The sequence below is a fragment of the Scyliorhinus canicula genome, chromosome 15 (assembly GCF_902713615.1).
Source record: "Scyliorhinus canicula chromosome 15, sScyCan1.1, whole genome shotgun sequence".
Lineage (NCBI taxonomy): Eukaryota > Metazoa > Chordata > Chondrichthyes > Carcharhiniformes > Scyliorhinidae > Scyliorhinus > Scyliorhinus canicula.
In genome coordinates this window covers 8,735,750-8,756,779 of record NC_052160.1, presented here as the reverse complement: position 1 = coordinate 8,756,779, position 21,030 = coordinate 8,735,750, and the positions used below count along the sequence as shown (strand labels likewise).

Genomic DNA, 21,030 nt, shown 5'->3' with positions numbered 1-21,030 from the left:
CTCAGCACATACTGGCTGCCACATCCGACTATAAAAAAACTCAATGACTGCACTTCAAAGTTAATGAACTGGCTGTAACGCGCTTTGTGACGAGCCACGGAGATGAAAGGCCAGATGTGGAATAAGATCATTTTCGCACACTGCAGCGTTTATGTGTCAGACAGAATTATTTGGGTGGTCCGTGTTTCCACGGTGTAACAAACACCAATGGGACGTTTTGAGGTGCCGTCGACAGCTGAAAGCTATGGCGGGATTTGCGACAGGAGAAATACCAGCGCTCAATAACATAATGGAATAAATTGGACTGCAACATTTCCCATATGTGCAGTTAAACTCAGAGATCTAGAAACTGCTGTAAGAGTTACCCCACTCCTCCATCTAATATGTTTCAACAGTCCTCACTGATAGACTAGGCATTGAAACAACTGCAATGTCATAACGTTGAGATATTGATCCACTAGTTCCCAGATAATGGTGCATTCAGGAGTCAGTGACTTTTTAAAATGGTCACAACTTCTCCAGTCCTGAAACTTTCATTTTAAAGTGTGGATTTTCCATTCCTCAGAAGGCTTTTACTGTAGAATACTTAAAAAAAAAGTTTTACAACTTTTTTGTTCATCTCTTTTATCTCTCTCTCTCTCCTAATCCTATTTGGCTTTTCCAATCTTTATTTCAATCCTGTGCACGAGTTAAGTCTAATTCATACTGGCTGATCTGGTTGAAGAGCCATGTGCTTGCATATGCCACACACCCCCTGTAGAGGGCAGCAAGCTGGATCAGACAGTCAATGATGGCGAGCCAACGCTCAAAGGCCCACACGTATTTGGGGGGCGGGATTTCCTGGACATTCACGCTGGTGGGATCTTACGGTCCCGTCGGTGGTTCAAACCTGCGGCAGCGAGGGGTGTGAACCCCGTTGACAATGGCAGGGCCAGGAGACCCCGCCCCTGGCCACTGGCGAGTCACCCTCCACCACTGCAGAACACACCGGGGGGAGGAGAAGGAACATTCTGCCCTACGCCAACATTGTCATATTGAAGTGCAAATCCGACAGCAACCTCCACGAGTGAAATTAAATGCAGAAATCAAGAAGTTGCTTTCTGATGGACCTCGCTCCTCCATAAATAATATTAATCTTTATTAGTGTCACAAGTAGGCTTACATGAACACTGCAGTGAAGTTACTGTGAAAAGCCCCCAGTCGCTACATTCCGGCGCCTGTTCGGGTACACAGAGGGAGAATTCAAAATGTCCAATTCACCCAACAGCACATCTTTCGGGACTTGTGGGAGGAAACCGGAGCACCCGGAGGAAATCCACACAGACACAGGGAGAACGTGCAGACTCCGCACAGACAGTGACCCAAGCCGGGAATCGAACCCGGGACCTTGGAGCTGTGAAGCAACAATGCTAACCACTGTGCTACCATGCTGCCCCTTCATAAGGACCTGGAGGAAGAATATGAGCTGCCCAGGAGGAATGATTTCGGCTATTTGCAGGTCTGGGATTTCATGAGAGGGAGGTGCCGTCCTTCCTGGGGTTGCCGTCCTTGGGCTGCAAGATAAGGTATTGTCGGGGGGTGGGGGGGGGGGGGGATAGGGGAGGGGATGGTGTCCAAGGTCTACAAGGGGCTGATGGGTTGGGAGGGGGTTCCGGTGGGAGACATTAAGCGGAAGTGGGAGGAGTCCTCGTCGTGTGCAAGGCTCAGTCTATTCAGTTTACAGTAGTCCACAGGGCGCATATGACGGTGGCGAGTATGAGTAGGTTGTTTGTGGGGGTCGAGGACAGGTGTGGGCGGTGCATGGGGAGGCCCACGAACCATGTCCACGTGTTTTGGGCACGTCCGAAGATGAAGGTGTTCTGGCAGGGGTCCGCGGACGTAATGCCCGAGGTGTTGGGGGTGAGGCAGGGGTCCGCGGAACGTGATGCCCGAGGTGTTGGGGGTGAGGCAGGGGTCCGCGGACGTGATGCCCGAGGGTGTTGGGGGTGAGGCAGGGGTCCGCGGACGTAATGCCCGAGGTGTTGGGGTGAGGCAGGGGTCCGCAGACGTGATGCCCAAGGTGTTGGGGGTGAGGCAGGGGTCCGCGGACGTGATGCCCGAGGGGTTTGGGGGTGAGGCAGGGGTCCGCGGACGTAATGCCCGAGGTGTTGGGGGTGAGGCAGGGGTCCGCGGACGTGATGCTCGAGGTGTTGGGGGTGAGGCAGGGGTCTGCGGACGTGATGCTCGAGGTGTTGGGGGTGAGGCAGGGGTCCGCGGACGTGATGCCCGAGGTGTTGGGGGTAAGGCAGGGGTCCGCGGACGTAATGCCCGAGGTGTTGGGGGTGAGGCAGGGGTCCGCGGGACGTGATGCCCGAGGGTGTTGGGGGTGAGGCGGGGGTCCGCGGACGTGATGCCCGAGGTGTTGGGGTGAGGCAGGGGTCCGCAGACGTGATGCCCAAGGTGTTGGGGGTGAGGCAGGGGTCCGCGGACGTGATGCCCGAGGGTGTTGGGGGTGAGGCAGGGGTCCGCGGACGTAATGCCCGAGGTGTTGGGGGTGAGGCAGGGGTCCGCGGACGTGATGCTCGAGGTGTTGGGGGTGAGGCAGGGGTCTGCGGACGTGATGCTCGAGGTGTTGGGGGTGAGGCAGGGGTCCGCGGACGTGATGCCCGAGGTGTTGGGGGTAAGGCAGGGGTCCGCGGACGTAATGCCCGAGGTGTTGGGGGTGAGGCAGGGGTCCGCGGACGTGATGCCCGAGGGTGTTGGGGGTGAGGCGGGGGTCCGCGGACGTGATGCCCGAGGTGTTGGGGTGAGGCAGGGGTCTGCGGACGTGATGCCCGAGGTGTTGGGGGTGAGGCAGGGGTCCGCGGACGTGATGCCCGAGGTGTTGGGGGTGAGGCAGGGGTCCGCGGACGTAATGCCCGAGGTGTTGGGGGTGAGGCAGGGGTCCGCGGAAGTAATGCCCGAGGTGTTGGGGGTGAGGCAGGGATCCGCGGACGTGATGCCCGAGGTGTTGGGGGTGAGGCAGGGGTCCGCGGACGTGATGCCCGAGGTGTTGGGGGTGAGGCAGGGGTCCGCGGACGTAATGCCCGAGGTGTTGGGGGTGAGGCAGGGGTCCGCGGACGTGATGCCCGAGGTGTTGGGGGTGAGGCAGGGGTCCACGGACGTGATGCCCGAGGTGTTGGGGGTGAGGCAGGGGTCCGCGGACGTGATGCCCGAGGTGTTGGGGGTGAGGCAGGGGTCCGCGGACGTGATGCCCGAGGTGTTGGGGGTGAGGCAGGGGTCCACGGACGTGATGCCCGAGGTGTTGGGGGTGAGGCAGGGGTCCGCGGACGTGATGCCCGAGGTGCCGATGTCTTGGCCTTTGCCTCCCTGATAGCCCGGAGAAGGATTTTGCTCGGGTGGAGGGACTCAGAGCTGCCGAAAGCGGGGGGTGTAGGTGAGCGGCCTAGAGAAATTCCTGGAGGTCGGAGACTGTCTCGTTCGTCCTGAGGGGGTCGGTCGATGGGTTCGCCCGGAGGCCGAAGCCGTTCATTGACTTCTTTAAGGAGGATTGAGGTGTCAGCAAAGAGAGAGGGGGGGAGGGGGGATTAAAGGGGCTAAAATGGGGACGGGAATGGGTGTTGGTTATTTATTACATTATAAAATTTCACTTCTGCTTTCATTTGTTCTGTTTATTGTTTGCTTATGCAAATGCCTGAGTAAAATATTTTTAAAAGAATGGAAAGTAGCAGTGAGAGAACAGCATGGTGTTGAAGGGATGAGCTTTATAGTTACAGGATGGAATCTCTGCCACCCGCCGCCAGTATCGGGACGTCCGATCTGGCAGAGAATTGAGCGCCGGGCTAAGAAATGTTGTTATATTAGTATCTAACAGTGGTGACTCGACATTGAAATACATGAAACAGCATGAAGTTGCTTGCATATGCCACAGATCCCTTGTACTTACATGATAGCCACTAAACTTGCCAAACATTTAAGACTTGCCCATTCAAGTGTAAAAGGTTTTTCAACAGCATGAGAAGTCTTAATTCCTGCCAACTTGTCTGACGCTAAAAATTAACTTTTGCAGGTGTGGGATCTCATGCCTTCCAAAACCTTTTATTTACTTCTTCTTCCTGTCAATATTTACTTTTTCCCCTCTATTTATTTTGCTTTGCGTACATGATTTGACAATGAATTAAATATTCTAATTTACACTTCCTGGTCCAGACTCTGCATGACTCAGCAAGGAGTTTCCAATCTGATTGGTTAAGGAGACACACCAATGCTTGCCCTGCTCTTGCGCACTCCTGTCACACGCCCCCCCTCCCCCCCCCCCACCCAACCACCCCCAGACCTCAGGTTGAGGACATTGTGTGTTTTGGATTTCTAGACACCACTAGTTCCAATGCAAAAACCCATTGAAAATCTTTAAGTAAGTATAAATGTAAGTATAAATCACAAGATCGGGGCTATAGGGAAGTCCCAGATTTAGCAATCAACAGCAACAGAACGGCACGTGCCATCCACTTCACTGATATCTGACCACAATGTGCTTGTGGGCCTTTGAGCATAGACTTGTTATCATTGGGTATCTGACTAGCTCACTGCCCTCTATGGGGCATCTGTGGCATATGCAAGCAACGTCATGATGTTTCATGTATTTCAATGGTGAGTCTCGCTGTTCTAAACTGATACCTGTATAGCAAAGTTTCTGGAGGAGCATGAATCCATCACAGCAACTTTCTGATTTCTGCATTTAATGGCACAAGTGGCCACCAGAGTTTGCTGTCGGATTTACACATTAATATCAGAGAATGATGGTAGCCTCACCATTCTTGATTTGTACGCCATGTTAGAATGAGTATCACCGAGCATTTATGGTAACGAATGACAATAGACTGTTACTTACAAGCTCCCAATTCAATTTCAATTTGAACCAATTTCCCTTCCTCGCTGACTATCCAGCCCCATCTACATAGAATCATACAGTACAGAAGAGGCCTTTTGGCCCATCAAGCCTTCACCAGTAAAAGAAAACCCGAATCTACTCCACACTAATCCCACTTCCCAGCACTAGGCCCAAAGCCTTGAATGTTATGACGTTTCAAGAGCTCATCCAAGTACTTTTTAAAGATTGTCAGGGTTCCTGCCTCAACTACCCTCCCTCCAGATTGCCATCACCCTCTGGGTGAAATATATTTTCCTCTAATCCTCTCTCTGAACCTTTCACTTTAAAATTATGTCCCCTTGTTATTGACCCTTGAACTAAGAGGAACTGCTGTTTTTTATCCACCCTGTCCATGCCCCTCATGTTTTTCTCAATTCACCGATAGCTTGTTTCACAATTAGTTTGCACTCGGCACTGCCACCTGTGTTCAAGTCAAACCACGCTAATAAGATGGAAGCCCCATTTCCGATCCAAACTATTTGTGACCTGGAAGTTCTCTTTGCTGAAAAACCAATTGGCATCTTTCAAACTGTGGATTTCACCACTTGATGTACCAGCCGCCAGGCACATGGGCACCACCAGCATTCCAGGACCTATGCCCCCCGGGCTCGCCAGCGACGACCGACCACAACTCGCCTCAGTGACCATCGACCAGTCTCGTCCACACAACCTGGCCACCGCATCGAACAGCGTTAAAATCAACGGACACGTGACCTCTTGCCTGCTGGACTCCGGGAGCACCGAAAGCTTCATCCACCCGGATACGGTAAGGCGCTGCTCCCTCGCGGTACACCCCGCCAATCAAAGAATCTCCCTGGCCTCCGGATCCCATTCCGTGGCGATCCGGGGGTACTGTACGGTCACACTCACGGTCCAGGGCGTAGAGTTTAGCGGCTTCCACCTCTACGTCCTCCCTAACCTCTGAGCTGCCCTACTACTCGGCCTGGACTTCCAGTGCAACCTCCAGAGCCTATCCCTGAAATTCGGCAGGCCCCTACCACCCCTTACTGTGTGCGGCCTCGCGACCCTAAAGGTCGATCCGCCTTCCCTCTTCGCAAATCTAACCCCGGATTGCAAACCCTTCGCCACCAGGAGCAGACGGTACAGCACCCAGGCACCCAGGACAGGACCTTCATCAGGTCCGAGGTCCAGCGGCTGCTTCGGGAAGGCATCATCGAGGCCAGCAACAGCCCCTGGAGAGCCCAAGTGGTAGTAGTTAAAACTGGAGTGAAACACAGAATGGTCGTGGACTACAGCCAGACCATCAATCGGTACACGCAGCTCGATGCGTACCCCCTCCCACGCATATCTGATATGTCAATCAGATTGCACAGTACCGGGTCTTCTCAACGGTAGACCTCAAATCCACCTACCACCAGCTCCCAAAATATGCGGACAAGGCCCGCCCACTCATACAGTCAACCCATTTTCCCCTGACCCGCCGAGGCACAACAGGCCTTTGCCTGTATCAGAGCCGATATGGCCAAGGCTGGGATGCACGCAGTAGACGAGACACTGCCCTTTCAAGTAGAGAGCGATGCATCAGACGTCGCCCTAGCCGCCACGCTCAATCAGGCAGGCAGACCCGTGGCATTCTTTTCCCGCACCCTTCATGCCTCAAAACTTCGGCACTCATCTGTCGAAAAAGAGGCCCAAGCTATCGTTGAAGCTGTGCGGCATTGGAGGCATTACCTGGCCGGCAGGAGATTCACTCTCCTCACTGACCAACGGTCGGTAGCCTTCATGTTCAATAACACACAGCGGGGCAAGATCAAGAATGATAAGATCTTGAGGTGGAGGATCGCGCTCTCCACCTACAATTACGAGATTTTGTATCACCCCGGTAAACTCAACAAGCTCCCAGACGCCCTATCCCGAGGTACGTGTGGCAGCGCACAAGTAGACCGACTCCGGACCCTGCACAACAGCCTTTGTCACCCGGGGGTCACACGGTTGTACCATTTCATAAAGGCCCGCAATCTGCCCTACTCCGTCGAGGAAGTACGGACAGTCACCAGGGACTGCCTGGTCTGTGTGGAGTGCAAGCTGCCGGACCGTGCACGCCTGGTGAAGGCCTCCCACCCCTTTGAACGCCTCAGCGTGGATTTCAAAGGGCCCCTCCCCTCCACCGACCGAAACACGTATTTTCTCAGTGGGGTCGATGAGTACACCAGATTCCCCTTCGCCATCCCATGCCCCGATATGACGTCTGCCACCATCATCAAAGCCCTCAACACGATCTTCGCTCTGTTCGGTTTCCCCGCCTACATCCACAGTGACAGGGGATCCTCGTTCATGAGTGATGAGCTGCGTCAGTTCCTGCTCAGCAGGGGTATCGCCTCCAGCAGGACGACCAGCTACAACCCCCGGGGAAACGGACAGGTAGAGAGGGAGAACGGGACGGTATGGAGGGCCGTCCAACTGGCCCTACGGTCCAGGAACCTCCCAGCCTCTCGCTGGCAGGAGGCCCTCCCTGATGCACTACACTCCATTTGGTCACTATTGTGCACCACTACGAATAACACACCCCATGAACGTCTTTTTGCCTTCCCCAGGAGGTCCACATCCGGGGTGTCACTCCCGACTTGGCTTGCAGCTCCAGAACCCGTCCTGCTCCGTAGGCACGTCCGACTCCACAAGGTGGACCCGTTGGTGGAGAGGGTGCAATTGCTCCATGCAAACCCCCAGTATGCCTACGTGGCGTACCCCGACGGCTGCCAGGCTACTGTGTCCCCCTCAGGGACCTGGCACCAACAGGTTCCACAAACACACCACCCCCGGCCCGGCGCCAATCTACCCTCCCCCAGCGCTCCCAGCAGCAACCCCCCCCCCCCCCCCCCCCCCCAGGACCATCCGTCCTCCCCCTGCCCACGCCCGAGGATGAAGAGGATTTCGGCACGCTCCCGGAGTCACCGGACATCAGACCAGCATCGGCATCGCCGCCACCACTACGTCGCTCCCAGCGGCACATCAAGGCCCCAGACCGGTTAAACCTCTAACTGGTCCACTGGACTTCAAAAGACACTTTTTTTCCCTCTCTATCGAATATTGTAAATGTAAAAACCATTTGTTGTATATAGTTCTCCACCACCCCCGCCGGACTCAATTTTAACAGGGGGTGAATGTGGTAAACCACTGTTGCACCTCTATTAGAGGATGTATGGTAGGACCTGTACTACAGGTACGTTGGCAGCCCCTGCCTGCTGGCTCCGCCCAGTAGGCGGAGTATAAATATGTGTGTCCTCCATGCTGCTGCCATTTCGCCAGCTGCTGTGGGAGGCCACACATCTTAGAGCAATAAAGCCTCAGTTGTACCCAACTCAAGTCTTTGTGCAATTAATCGTGCATCACACAAATTTGTAGAAAAAAGTTATTAACATCTACAATAGAATCTATGATGAAAAGATTTCATGACAGCACAACGTTAAAATATTAAGTAGGATGTTTTGCCCCAGTTTTGTGGTTGTAAAGTCACCGGCATATAAAACATTAAGAGAACAGTTTCTCTCCGGCCTTGGCAGGTGTGAATTCCTTCAGGTAACTGGTTGACAGACTGGTTTGGGACTATTTAACGATGGATTTAGAGTGTGGCGATTCACTCGGCAAAAGATTCAGGAGTTTGACGACATTAATTTTAAAATGACTGAAGATAAATAAATTTGTTATTGATCGTTTTAGACAGAAAATGTTCATCAGTCATGGATCTTCTGCCTGTTTAGCATTAATCATTACCTTTTCCTGCTTTATGTACGCACCTAGATGGATTAAGAGTTTGTATCCTGAGGCTCAGCAGCGTAACCTCCTGGCCTACCCCGTTGCAAAATCACCTTTTGTAGGCAGAAACTTTGATGTCACAAAACTAGTTGTCAAACTATCAATTCCATCAAAGAAGATGCAAGGATTATTTTTTTCATATTTATTAGTCCAGGCAACACTCAAAGAAGACAGCAATGTTAAACAAGGCAGTTGAATTTGATTATTCTGAATGCAATGTAGCAGTGGAGCTATTTATGGGACTTTAAGGTTGTACCATGTGCCTGAATCCTGGTGCTGCCGTTGGTTGAGTTCTTGCCTAATTACATCTCACCAAATCCAATACAGGACACCCACTCACTCGCTGACATTCAGAACAAAGGCTGGAACTTCCAGCTTCAGCCACCAGATGGCACCAACAGGCTAGAGTGCTGCCACTTACATCAGGTCCAATCGTTAGAAGCTGCACCTGATCTGAAACTGTTATATGTGCAACCCAAAGATGGAGCCAGACAATGGGGTGGCCCTTGCTACCAGGCACTGTGCCTTCCCCTACAACAAATACTCCTTCTCACTTCCTTCGTTCCTCTCTGAATACTGTCCTTATATTAATTGTACAATTTCTTGAATAGTTTTATTTTCGTATTTCAGAGTTAGCAGCCGACTGAGACTCTGGCCCTCGAAAGGTTTCTTTGGTCTCTAACCGATCGTTCGTTAACTTCCTCCTAGCTCTTCTGAAGTTTTCAACTTACATTTTCAGCGTCTAAAGTCTTCTATTTTCAGATTTCAGACGGCCGCACGACTGTGCGAAAAGTCCATGGGATTGGTTAGTCTTGACTGGCACATTCAGTAATAGTCAACTTCCAGCAATCGATAGGACGGCACCACGGGGGGGTGGGGGGGGGACATTTGAGCATTCAGCGAATGACCCAAAATTGCTGTTTTTGCAATGGGTGCCGAGCTGGGACTAATAGATGTATTGGTCAGGATTTATGTGCAACGACACAGGTTCATGTGGCAGGTGAATCATTTACACAGCTGCCGGAGCAGGTCCTCTACAAACAGCACACATTTCCTCAATCAGATTATCAGGGGCCAGGCAGGCTGAATTATCGGATTTGTTCTTGTTCCAGGGGCAGTTTCCCTGGCTCACTGGGCAATTTCAATAAGGTGGCAATTAGGGGCTGGTTTAGCTCACCAGGCTAAATCGCTGGCTTTTAAAGCAGACCAAGCAGGCCAGCAGCACGGTTCGATTCCCGTACCAGCCTCCCCGAACAGGCGCCGGAATGTGGCGACTAGGGGCTTTTCACAGTAACTTCATTGAAGCCTACTCGTGACAATAAGCGATTTTCATTTTCATTTTTCATTTCAACTGCTGTCTGCCATGGCGGATGTGCAACCTGCCCAGTTTACAGACACTACAGAAATTAACGACAAGCCTTGCACCACTGGACAACAAATTAACATTACCTTTGACTGGGGACGTGCTCTAACTATATGTACAGCAATTGGGACAAAGATAAAAAGAAACACGTCTTGCCAGGCAGGCTGAATTATCGGATTTGTTCTTGTTCCAGGGGCAGTTTCCCTGGCTCACTGGGCAATTTCAATAAGGTGGCAGCTCACACACTGTGATGTTGAAAATAGCATGAATGTGCAGCAGTCGGACCACTCAAACCATCATTAAACGACTAAATTAGACAATTGGAAACACAACTTTTCATGAAATTCACAAACCTAGGGAGGTAATGGCCCACATGGCTCTCGCCCTGCCGTCCGCTTCTGCCCCACTCACCCCTGCCAAAATAAGAGGCCTTGCAGACGCTCTCAATTATTATGCGAGGTAAAATTCCAGCCGGCCGGGAATGGAATGGGAAGGAATTCCAGCTCTACCTTTTTTACTGCTTGCCCGGTTTTCAATGTATGGCGGAGAGAGGCGGAGGTGGATTTTAATTAATGGGAAAAGGAAAACTTCACCTACATTCCTGGGTATGTAGCGCAAACAAATGGTTCCTCCCGCATCCCAATTACAGCTTGTTACCAGCAGGAATATGGAAATTCTTCACTTGCCAGCGCTCCTGGTCAAGAAATGGAGAAAGGAATGAGGTGGAACCTAAAGAAATTGGAAGACGCTTGTACTCCTGAATTTTGTAACTGGACAGATTATCTCACCCGCCTAGACTGCTCCTGGCCCACGGCAGTGACACGAAACAATTGCTGCTGCTGTCCGTCCTGCCAGAGGTTAGGGACTCGCTGTGGGGTTAGGATCTCGCTGTGGGGGGTGTAAGCCCTCCCCACAAGGCACCACCCATGATTCAGGGTTTGTTCTACTTTGTCAGGAGAAACACACACCTCTGTCCAACATGCCCATTCCCCGCAGTGCAGCTCAATATTCGGTTTCAGAAACACAAATTATACTATTACCATGACAACATTGGCCAAATGTGCAGAACAGAGTGCGTAGACACCACCGGAGGCTCCAACCAAGGGTGCCCTCATGTCCGTCACAGACACAGTCAAGGAGCCTGCAACACAAAAACAGAATGGTACGCAAGCTATTAGATTCATGGAATATTCCTGTGTCAGTCTAATCAGTGATGAAGCATTTCCATCATACCAGGGAGTTCCTTAAACAATTCAGTCTGAATCAGGAGCCAGCTTCAGTAATAATAATAATCTTTTTATTGTCATATGTAGGATTATATTAACACTGCAATGAAGTTACTGTGAAAATCCCCTCGTCGCCACACTCCGGCGCCTGCTCGGGTACACGGAGGGAGAATTCAGGACGTCCAATTCACCTAACAAGCGCGTCTTTCAGGACTTGTGGGAAGAAACCGGAGCACCCGGAGGAAACCCACGCAGACACGGGGAGAACGTGCAGACTCTGCACAGACAGTGACCCAAGCCAGGAATCGAACCTGGGACCCTGGTGCTGTGAAGCGACAGAGCGAATCACTGAGCTACTGTGCCGCCCTGGTATCCTCATCATCTACAGATTTAAGCTGGTGACATTTCCAACTTGCAACATTATCTCCTGACTTCTGAGTCACTTCTTACACTCAGTAAGCATAGAATTCTTATCTGGGTAACTGTCCCCATCTTCGCCCACATCTCCTACTGGTCTTTTTTCCCGCACACCTTATAATGAAGTGGATTTCCCCCGCCCCATGAACTGGTTGACATTATCCCCCACTGCCTTATTTACCCTTTCCTCCCTTGCCTGTTCTGCCTTCCCTGATGCTACACCTGGTTTGATGGCGGACAGTGAGAAACCTACATCGGCCTAGGGTAGGGTTTGTGTCTGGTTCGCTGGTGGATATTATTGTCCTGACTATTTGTGGCTGTTTGCAGTCCCCTATCATTCTAATTTCGAGAATACATCCAGCGGTTAACGTTGGGTTTGAAGTCAGTGCCCCTCGCTGTGCATGTTCTGTAATTTCCGATCAGTAAGTCTGTAACCGATAGGCGCTGTTCACTTTGTGAAGTAGTTCTTGACTGTCCAAAAGTGTAAAAGAAGTCTGCAGCACATTTGACGGTCGGCACAGTAGCACAGTGGTTAGCATTGTTGCTTCACAGCACCAGAGTCCCAGGTTCGATTCCCGACTTGGGTCACTGTCTGTACGGAGTCCGCACGTTCTCCCCGTGTCTGTGGCGCTCCGGTTTCCTCCCACAGTCCTGAAAGATGTGCTGTTAGGTGAATTGGACATTCTGAATTCTCCCTCTGTGTACCTGAACAGGCGCCGGAATGTGGCAACTAGGGGATTTTCACAGTAACTTCATTGGTGTTAATGGAAGTCTACTTGTGACAATAATAAAAATTATTATTTTTACTACGCTCTCAATTTTTATTCCTATTGGCTGTTGCTCAATGTCAAGATCTGCCTGAATGACTTCAATGTACCCAAGCTGTGGTTAGTTATCCTTCTGAATCCAATATTTATAGATCTTTGTATCATTATCAGTTCCAACTGTTATGTCTTTTTGAAAGAATTAGATACCCTTTGAGCAGTTCACCTCGAATGGATGTGAATCAATACAACAACAAGGCTCTGACATCATGACTGAACCCAATAGGATGTTTAAGATATATTGGAAAGTTCACTGTGGATATTTATTTTTCCTTCCTTACATCTAACAAAGATGAGCCCCAGTTAATATCCAATAATTGTTCTCAAGCCTTCAGTGTTTCGGTAGCAGATGTGCTTATTGCAAGTACAGAGTCAAAGAGGTCCCATTGTAAAATATCCGCCTAGTTACAATGATGCGAACATCATCGCTGTGTTAACCGGTCGATCGCAGCCTCTTCTTATTATTTGTGATTTCAATTACTGCTCAGATTTGTTAGCCAGAGGGCAGCACGGTGGCCTAGTGGTTAGCACAACCGCCTCACGGCGCTGAGGTCCCAGGTTCGATCCCGGCTCTGGGTCACTGTCCGTGTGGAGTTTGCACATTCTCCCCGTGTCTGCGTGGGTTTCGCCCCCACAACCCAAAAATGTGAAGTGTAGGTGGATTGGCCACGCTAAATTGCCCCTTAATTGGAAAAAAATAATTGGGTAATCTAAATTTATAAAAAAAAAGATTTGTTAGCCAGTTGTGTTTGTTAAGAGGTGCAAAATCCAAGGCAGGTTCGTGATGTAAAAAAAGTGTTAGAATGACCGTACGTATTATCGTCTGTTGATTACATTCAAATACATCACAAGTGTTAGGAACACCGACCCTTGACCTAAAATATCTTGTGAAAAACAACGGTAACCTCCTGATGTGCGAGACAACCCACAGAGTGAAAAGGGGAATTATATCACAATGTTCCTGCTCTGCACCAATTAATCCCAAAAAGATCGATAAATGTGTGGAGTTCCTATGAATGGCAATAATGTTGCTTTGAGGATGTCCAGAGGCCAGTTTTCACAAGGTAATTTTTTAAAAAATGTAACGGGAGGAGAGAAAGAAATGTCTCGAGGATGAAACATTTCGATCCCACTGAATCAAAGGTCTGATAAAGTTGGAAGGTTCTGTTGATTGGTTCTATGTTGGAGAGCTCCAGGTATCAACAATCTCACTGCAATTCTTTAATCCAGAAGGAAGTGATTATGAGGAAGTCAGAATAACATTGAGAGAATCGCTCCAGGCAATGGCAAGGGAGTTAAATGGTTAACATTCCAAAGAGAACAGGACCAGCCATATAAATACTGTGGCTACACGAGCAGGTCAGAGGGAGGAAATCCCGCAGTGAGTAACTCACCTTCTGACTCCCCGAAGTCTGTCCACCATCTACAAGGCACAAGTCAGGAGCGTGAATACTCTCCACTTACCTGGATATGTTCAGCTTCAGTGAGACTCAAGAAGCTCGACACTATTCAGGGCCAAGCAGGCTGCTTAATCGGCATGACATCCATCACCGTAAACATTCACTCCCCCCCACCATCGGTGCAAAGTGACAACAGTGCGTACCATCTACAAGAGGTACTGGTAACAACCCGCCAAGTCTCAGAGACCCTGGCTGGACAAGGTCAAGGAGAGTTTCTCCCTTGAAATTCTCAGGAAGGAATCAAAGAAAGAAACAAACAGGGAATTTATTTGTGGTTGGTCCTGTTCCACCACTATAACTGGCAGCAGTGTGGCAGGCTGGGGGGGGGGGGGGGGGGGGGGGGGGGGGGTGGGGCACTGCCGTGATGGATTTCCAGCAGACAGGCTAAAACGGAAGCTAGCCAGTGGCTGGTGTATCAAGAAGGTGGGTGGGTATGATGGTGCAGTGTCACACGCTGAGACTGCAGGCACTGGAGGCACGAAGATGCCACGGGTACAAAGTACTTCTCTCCTAGTTTATCACCAGCAGTGCCCAAGGGATCAATCAATAATTCTGGCAGATTCCCAGTTAATCAGGGAGGGTTGGTGAACCTTTGATGTCTGCAATGGGCCTATAAATGCATGGGCTACAGAGACAAATTTGCCCCTGATAAACGGATAATGCTGCTGACTCTGATGCCTGGGCGGAATTTATTTGGAAATAAAAGATTTTGTTTTAATCAACAGATTACTAACATGCAAATTACTATTCTATTCAAAGCCTATATTTTCTCATTTCCTTTTCAGGACGGTATTACTAATTTATTTTCAACAGTTAAGTATGAGAATTCAAACAACAATTTCAGAAAATGAGTGAATTATTGATGCATATATACATATTTATATAGATATAATATTAATTCTTGAGATGTGGCCACCACTAGAAAGGTTGTCATTTGTTGGCAATCCCTTATTTACCCTGACGGTGGGTTGTCCTTCTTGTTTGGCCATTTCACAGAGCAGCTAAGAGTCTTCCCAGGTTGACTGGAATCCCAGGTGGATCAGACCAGGGAGGACGGCACATCTCAGGCCCCAAAGGGCATGGCTGAAGGTGCTGAGATTTTAAGGCAACCCAACAGGTTTGCTATCACTCTTACCGACACCAGCATTTTACCTGAAGCTGAATTCAACCTCGACGTGCCACAGTGTGATAGGTAACTCTCAGTGAGATAACTCTCTGAAGTTTAGCCCTCTGGACTATTTGTCATGTCACACTGGGACCTGGAGGGTAGCCTACCACCCAAGCCAAAAGAAAAAAATTAGGGTTAGGGTTAGGGTTAGGTTAGGGTTAGGGTTAGGTACCAACCTGATAGCGAACCATTTACCTCTGTTTGCTGTAAAGATGGAAGGGTTAATTAATCAGTCCCAGTTAAGGGTCACTAAAGTTCAAACACTTGATTACATCATTGAATGGAAAATATTCACGTATGAGAAACAGACAGTTTTAATTGAATAGGGCTGTCAGGCTACTGAAATTCAGCTTGCTACAGGTCAGGCATTCATTGAAAAGTTAATTTCCACATTTCTATGCATGTTGCCTCTTTTGGGTTTAGTATGTGCCACAATTCAGGAAATGTTAACTTTTTCAAGGAAGCAAAATCAAAATAAAATCATGGGCAGTTTTATTTGTTGGCGCAGTTCAGCGCCCAGATTAAGTTCAAAGAGGTGGCTTTCCTACGACCTACCTGGCTAAAACCAGGTGATGGACCTTTTAAATGATCCTCGATATTCCAGAAGCTGGTAGCTCCCGATCTTAATCTGCGAAGGACGCCCAAAGTTGGCCTTACTTAGACACTTCAGCTGCCGATTAAGTAATCAGGGCGTGACTTTAATTTGACTCAGTCCCACAAGGAAGTTATAGGCCGAATTCCCTGCACTAAACCTGCCCCAACCACCTGTGATCACCGGTCTCCTGCCCGCTGGTCTGAGTCAGCCCCTCCTGCCGCCTACCTATCTCTGTGTGATTTTCCACAACTCCCTATCAACCTCTCAGCCCGAGGGGGGGGGGGGGGGGGGGGGGGGGGGAGTCAGGCAGCAGTTTTTAAGTGAGGCTCTGAGTTCCTGGACCAGCTGACGGGTTTCTCACTCCCAGCCGTGTCTGGCCCCTGAAACTGGACCAGAATTAAAACCAGGTCCCAAGATAGCAGATGCAGCTAATGTCTGACCATTTCAGACTCAGTCAGATCGGCCGGGGGGCTTTAACTCTGACTGGATTCTCAGTGTCGGTGGTTGGGGGGGGGGGAGGGGGGGGTGCGGTGCGGTTGGCAGGGGTTGTCTTGAAGTGGATGGCACGAGGTGCAAAGGAAAACTGGGAGAGTTAGAAGATTGGTGGAGGGGCCTTGTTACTGTAGGGAATAGCTGGTAGTTGCAGGTGGCTGTCATTAGGGAAGGTAACTGATCTCTGAGCAGCTTCCGCAAGAAAACCAGCCTTTCCAAATCTCTGTGGGCCCCCGCTCATGCCACCAGCGGTGTGGTGTTCTTTGTGTTGCTTATGTAGGATGGTTGGCGTGGGGCTACACAAAGACCACAGTATAGCTTTTACTTAAACAAAGCTGTGATTTTATTCACACCACTAAACTGGGTTTTGACACTTAGTCCTTTTAGAATACAGAATCGATCAATGACATGTAACTACACTCACCTACTGCTAATCTCACTACTGGTGTAAACTATAATCTAACCTTCTTACACTAACTGCTCTGATGACCATCACTAGCTATCTCCTGCACCCACTCCTCCCCTAAGGTCTAGCATCACTGCCTTATATATTTGTATCTGCAGCTCCCTCTACTGGCTACTCTGTGCACTACATTACCCAAACAGGCGCCGGAATGTGGCGACTAGGGACTTTTCAGTAACTTCATACTTGTGACAATAAAAGGTTATTATTATTACATTAACCTAGTAATGCGGATAGTTATGATAATACCACAAGCAGGCCTGTATTTTATGTAGGAATGCAATGTTTTGGAGTCATTATTGATGTGGAGTGGCTCCCCTCAAGCTGTAAGCCCCTGGCGGCAGACTATCGACCTGTTCCGTGAATTACTAATGGTGGAAACAGACGAAAGTTTGCTTTCGTGTATCACTAGAAGAGAATGGTGCTGTGCTGCTGACAATTTTTCCTCAATGTTTTGGCAGCTGATCAGGAAAAATTGGTGAAATTCTGAGCAATTGTGCCGTGCACCGAGAACTACCTTCCCCATGGACTGCTCCTGAGCAGACCACAGTATTAATGGCAACATCAGGGGAACCCTGAGATACAGAGGCAGCGAGACATAGGGAGCATCTTTCACAAGCATTGCATTGACGACAGACACTAAGAAAATAAGATCCTGGTTCAAGACTCCACACCGGCCAGTTTGGGTGACATGGAACAAACTACGAAAAGGCATCAAGTGGAGCCTCTAGTCTGAATGCAGCAATCTCTATAGTGCGGTTGTGTTTAGTGCTGCTGAGTGTTATATGGATCTTACGCCTTACTGCTATAGGTCTGATTCCAGGGGCTATCATACTTCTAAGGTCAGGACACAATACCGGCAGGGCAGTAGGAAAATAATTATGGATGGAAAATTCTTGTTCACAATCTGTGGAGTTTTGACTTTACAACAAATGCCCTTTTGTGTCAGGGTCCTTCTCCACAAATTGGCCTGATTTAGTAGATTTGGCTCCCAGTAGGATCGGGAAGATGGCCGCAGGTAGGATGGGGTGGACCTGACCTCTGACCTGACAGGAGGGGGTTGGGTCCAATCCAGATGGGGTTCTGATCCCTAGGGTCTCATTAAGAGGGGCTGTCCAGTCCCTGACCCCAGCTGGTCTAAGCCCTGATCGGAAGCATAGCGGGTTGTGTGGTGGTGGTGAATCCAGGGGAACGGGTGAGCTTGGAGGGGGGAGGGGCATTAGCGAAGCTATACGGGCAATTACTCTCTCTCCCTGAGGTGCTGGATTTCCCAAAGCCTGATCCAAACAGAACAACCAGGGGAAGTCCCAGAATTGGATCTTGGTTTGAGCTGCCAGCAACTACGACACTTCCACACGTACCAGATCCATTTAAAAAAAAATGATTCCAATTGGGGCAATTTATCGTGGCCAGTCCACCTACCCTGCACATCGTTTGGGTTGTGGGGGTGAGACCCACGCAGACACGGGGGCGAATGTGCAAACTCCACACGCACAGTGGCCCGGGGCCAGGATCGAACCCGGGTCCTTGGCGCCGTGAGGAAGCAGTGCTAACCAATGCGTCACCGTGCCGTCCTCGCGTACCTGATCCATGAGAATGGGGAACTTAGCAAAACCAGCACCAGCCCTGGGGTAAATTCGAGGGAAGGGGCTGGTTCAGATAACGAGGTCGGAGTAGATTGTTGGAAGGTGCCAACCAGGACTATGAGTTAGGGGGAGCAGGAAGACTTGGTATTACATAATGTGAGCCACATTACACATTACAATGTGCATTTCCTCTACCACTTTGCTATAACCCGCACGAGATCTACGGAGAGGGTACCGATCAGCCAGCCAAGTAGAATACACACTTCCACTCTGAGGGGCAGGGCCCATCGGAGGAGTAATGGGGCTCTGGCAATAACAGCTCGGCCCTAATGGCAGTCAAGGAGAGTATTCCTCGGCTGGGACTTGAAGTGTTTGTGCAAATAGTTGCCTATTAATAAAAACAAGTTTCTTTATGCCTCTCATTTTGGTCTCCTCTGTGGTGACTAAACGCATATACTGTGCAAATGTACAACAATGGGAATGTACAATCAGTACAGAATTGTTATGGCGCAAAAGGAGGCCATTTGGCCCATCGTGGCAGCACGATTCACTAATGCAGGATATTCATTTTCGAAAGTTTATTTTCGGGGGGGGGGGGGGCAAGGCCAAAGGTCGCCTAGCACTCTTGCACCAGCCCTGACCTTGCAACCGATTAACAGGCGCAACACGTTTCTACCCCCCTGGTGTTTAACATATTAAATGCAATGTCAAAGCATCAGATCTGAGGAATTGCACTGAAGGTTCATATCTTAAACGCTCAGAGGCTCAGTATTCATATCATGGCAATACCCAAAGCTAATAGCATATTACCATTCGGCTCCGTGACAGCCTGGAGCCCCTTTTTCAACACTGTATCTTGTCCTTTGCCTGCTGCACATTTCAATAGCAATATGAATTGTGCGCATTTTGACAGAATCCTTCTGCGGATAGACACATTACTGACGAACCTGATAAAAACACACATGTAAAAACACTGCACACTGCCACACTATGTCACCCAGCGATGAATCATGGTGTTAAAGCATCACTGGCCAGTTTTCTGTGCATTGACATCACAAGACCAAAGTACATGATGCCTGATGTCCACAACAGACAATGAATCTAACCAACCCGTTAAAAACAGTTCAATACAATTCCCCAGTGCAGTCTTTGAAAACAGACACGCCCTACTTTAGAGAAAGAGATTCCAAAACAGGCAGATTTGAGATTCAGGGATTAAAGCAGTGAGCCGGTATATTTAATCGTAGTTCTAAATTGTTAATGTCTCTCTGGTGTTCTCCACACCTCGTACTGTGCTGCTGGGTCTGTGTGATCTGATTGTCTGCGAATCAACCCTTCTGCAATGAGAGGGGTCTCACACATCTCGATGAAATAAAACCCCTTCACAGAAATGGATTGATTGAAAAGTCTGCTGGAGCGCAGAGTAATGTGAGAGAGGGATTTGGGCAGAAATTTCTCTCTTCTTGTCTGTTCTTAGGGTTATTCGGTCGATCCCTGTCCATTATCGATGATTTACAGCAATATTTCAGAGCATCCACACGTTATATTAAAGCACTCATGCCCACTTAGACCATTATAAAAAAATGAAATGAAAAAATGAAAATCGCTTATTGTCACGAGTAGGCTTCAATGAAGTTACTGTGAAAAGCCCCTAGTGGCCACATTCCGGCGCCTGTTTGGGGAGGCTGTTACGGGAATCGAACCGTGCTGCTGGCCTGCCTTGGTCTGCTTTCAAAGCCAGCGATTTAGCCCAGTGCTAAACAGCCCCGAGCACATGGTCTAACATTACAAAGAAAATGCTACCCACTGCTGCCTTAATTGGGAAAATAGCAATTTATCCAAGAGAGGATTCAATAATTATCAATGGGATATATCAGGAATAAAACTGGAATTTTCCTTTCTTTGTCCCAGTTCGCAGTCTGTGTACCATGGGGCAGATTTTCCCACCCCTTTGCTCCCGGTGCTGATCCCAATCCCGCTGCGCCAGGAACGTGGCGGAAGAGGCCCAAAATGGGCTTCGCGCCGGGCGCTGAACCGCACGTGAGTCACTGACCCGCGGTCCCCACGCGATCTGGAGTTGGTCATCGCTGGCCGTGATCCAGCTAACGCACGGTCAGTTTGAGGCCACGGCCCCCCCACCCCGGCTCCCGGGAATCACCGGTCACACCGGCGAGGCCTCACCCAGGTGCCGATTAGTAACGGTCTCCACAGGTGGAGACCAGGCGTGAGGGCCACTCTGCGGGGGTCTCGGAGGCTGTTTGAGCTCCCTCTGGGTGGTCAGGAACACAGGGCACTGCCCCCTGGCACCTGGGCACACTGGCAATGCCAAGTTGGAACTGCCAGGGGGTCAGGGGAATTTTCCAGGTCCCAAGGGGTAAGGCCTGAGGGGGCCATGCCCATGAAAGGAGGGGCGAAGGGGGGTATGAAGGGTGGGGGGGGTGGTGGTGGCAGGGATGAAGGGCCAACAGGAATGTGGGGGATGAAGGGAGGGTCCTGAAAGGGAGGGGGCGGAAAGAGGATGCTCGAAAGGTGGATGGGCCCTCAGCGACCCCATAGCAGGGCCTGCTCAGTGGGGTGATTTGTGGGTGTTGGGGGGTGTGGGTAATACCCTGATCCCACAAGGATGGATGGGTGTGGAGCAGTGACATCCTCTTGCCCAGGTAATGGGGGGGGGCTCATTATTGATTGGGGGAGGGCGAGGTTGCCCCTCGGGGTCGAGGGCTGGGGTGATGCCCATGTCTGCCGGGGGGGGG

The 21,030-nt window shown here is 50.1% G+C and overlaps 1 protein-coding gene across 3 annotated transcripts in view; it reads right to left on the bottom strand.

Annotated features, from left to right (window-relative positions):
* The window catches only part of rhbdl1 (rhomboid, veinlet-like 1 (Drosophila)), a 230,785-nt gene that overhangs the window by 9,465 nt on the left and 200,290 nt on the right, over positions 1-21,030 (bottom strand). For all 3 annotated transcript variants that reach the window (XM_038820815.1, XM_038820817.1, XM_038820816.1), the window contains exon 6: positions 11,087-11,187. In XM_038820815.1, coding sequence (XP_038676743.1) covers positions 11,087-11,187 — 101 coding nt within the window. The remainder of the gene's footprint in view (positions 1-11,086; positions 11,188-21,030) is intronic.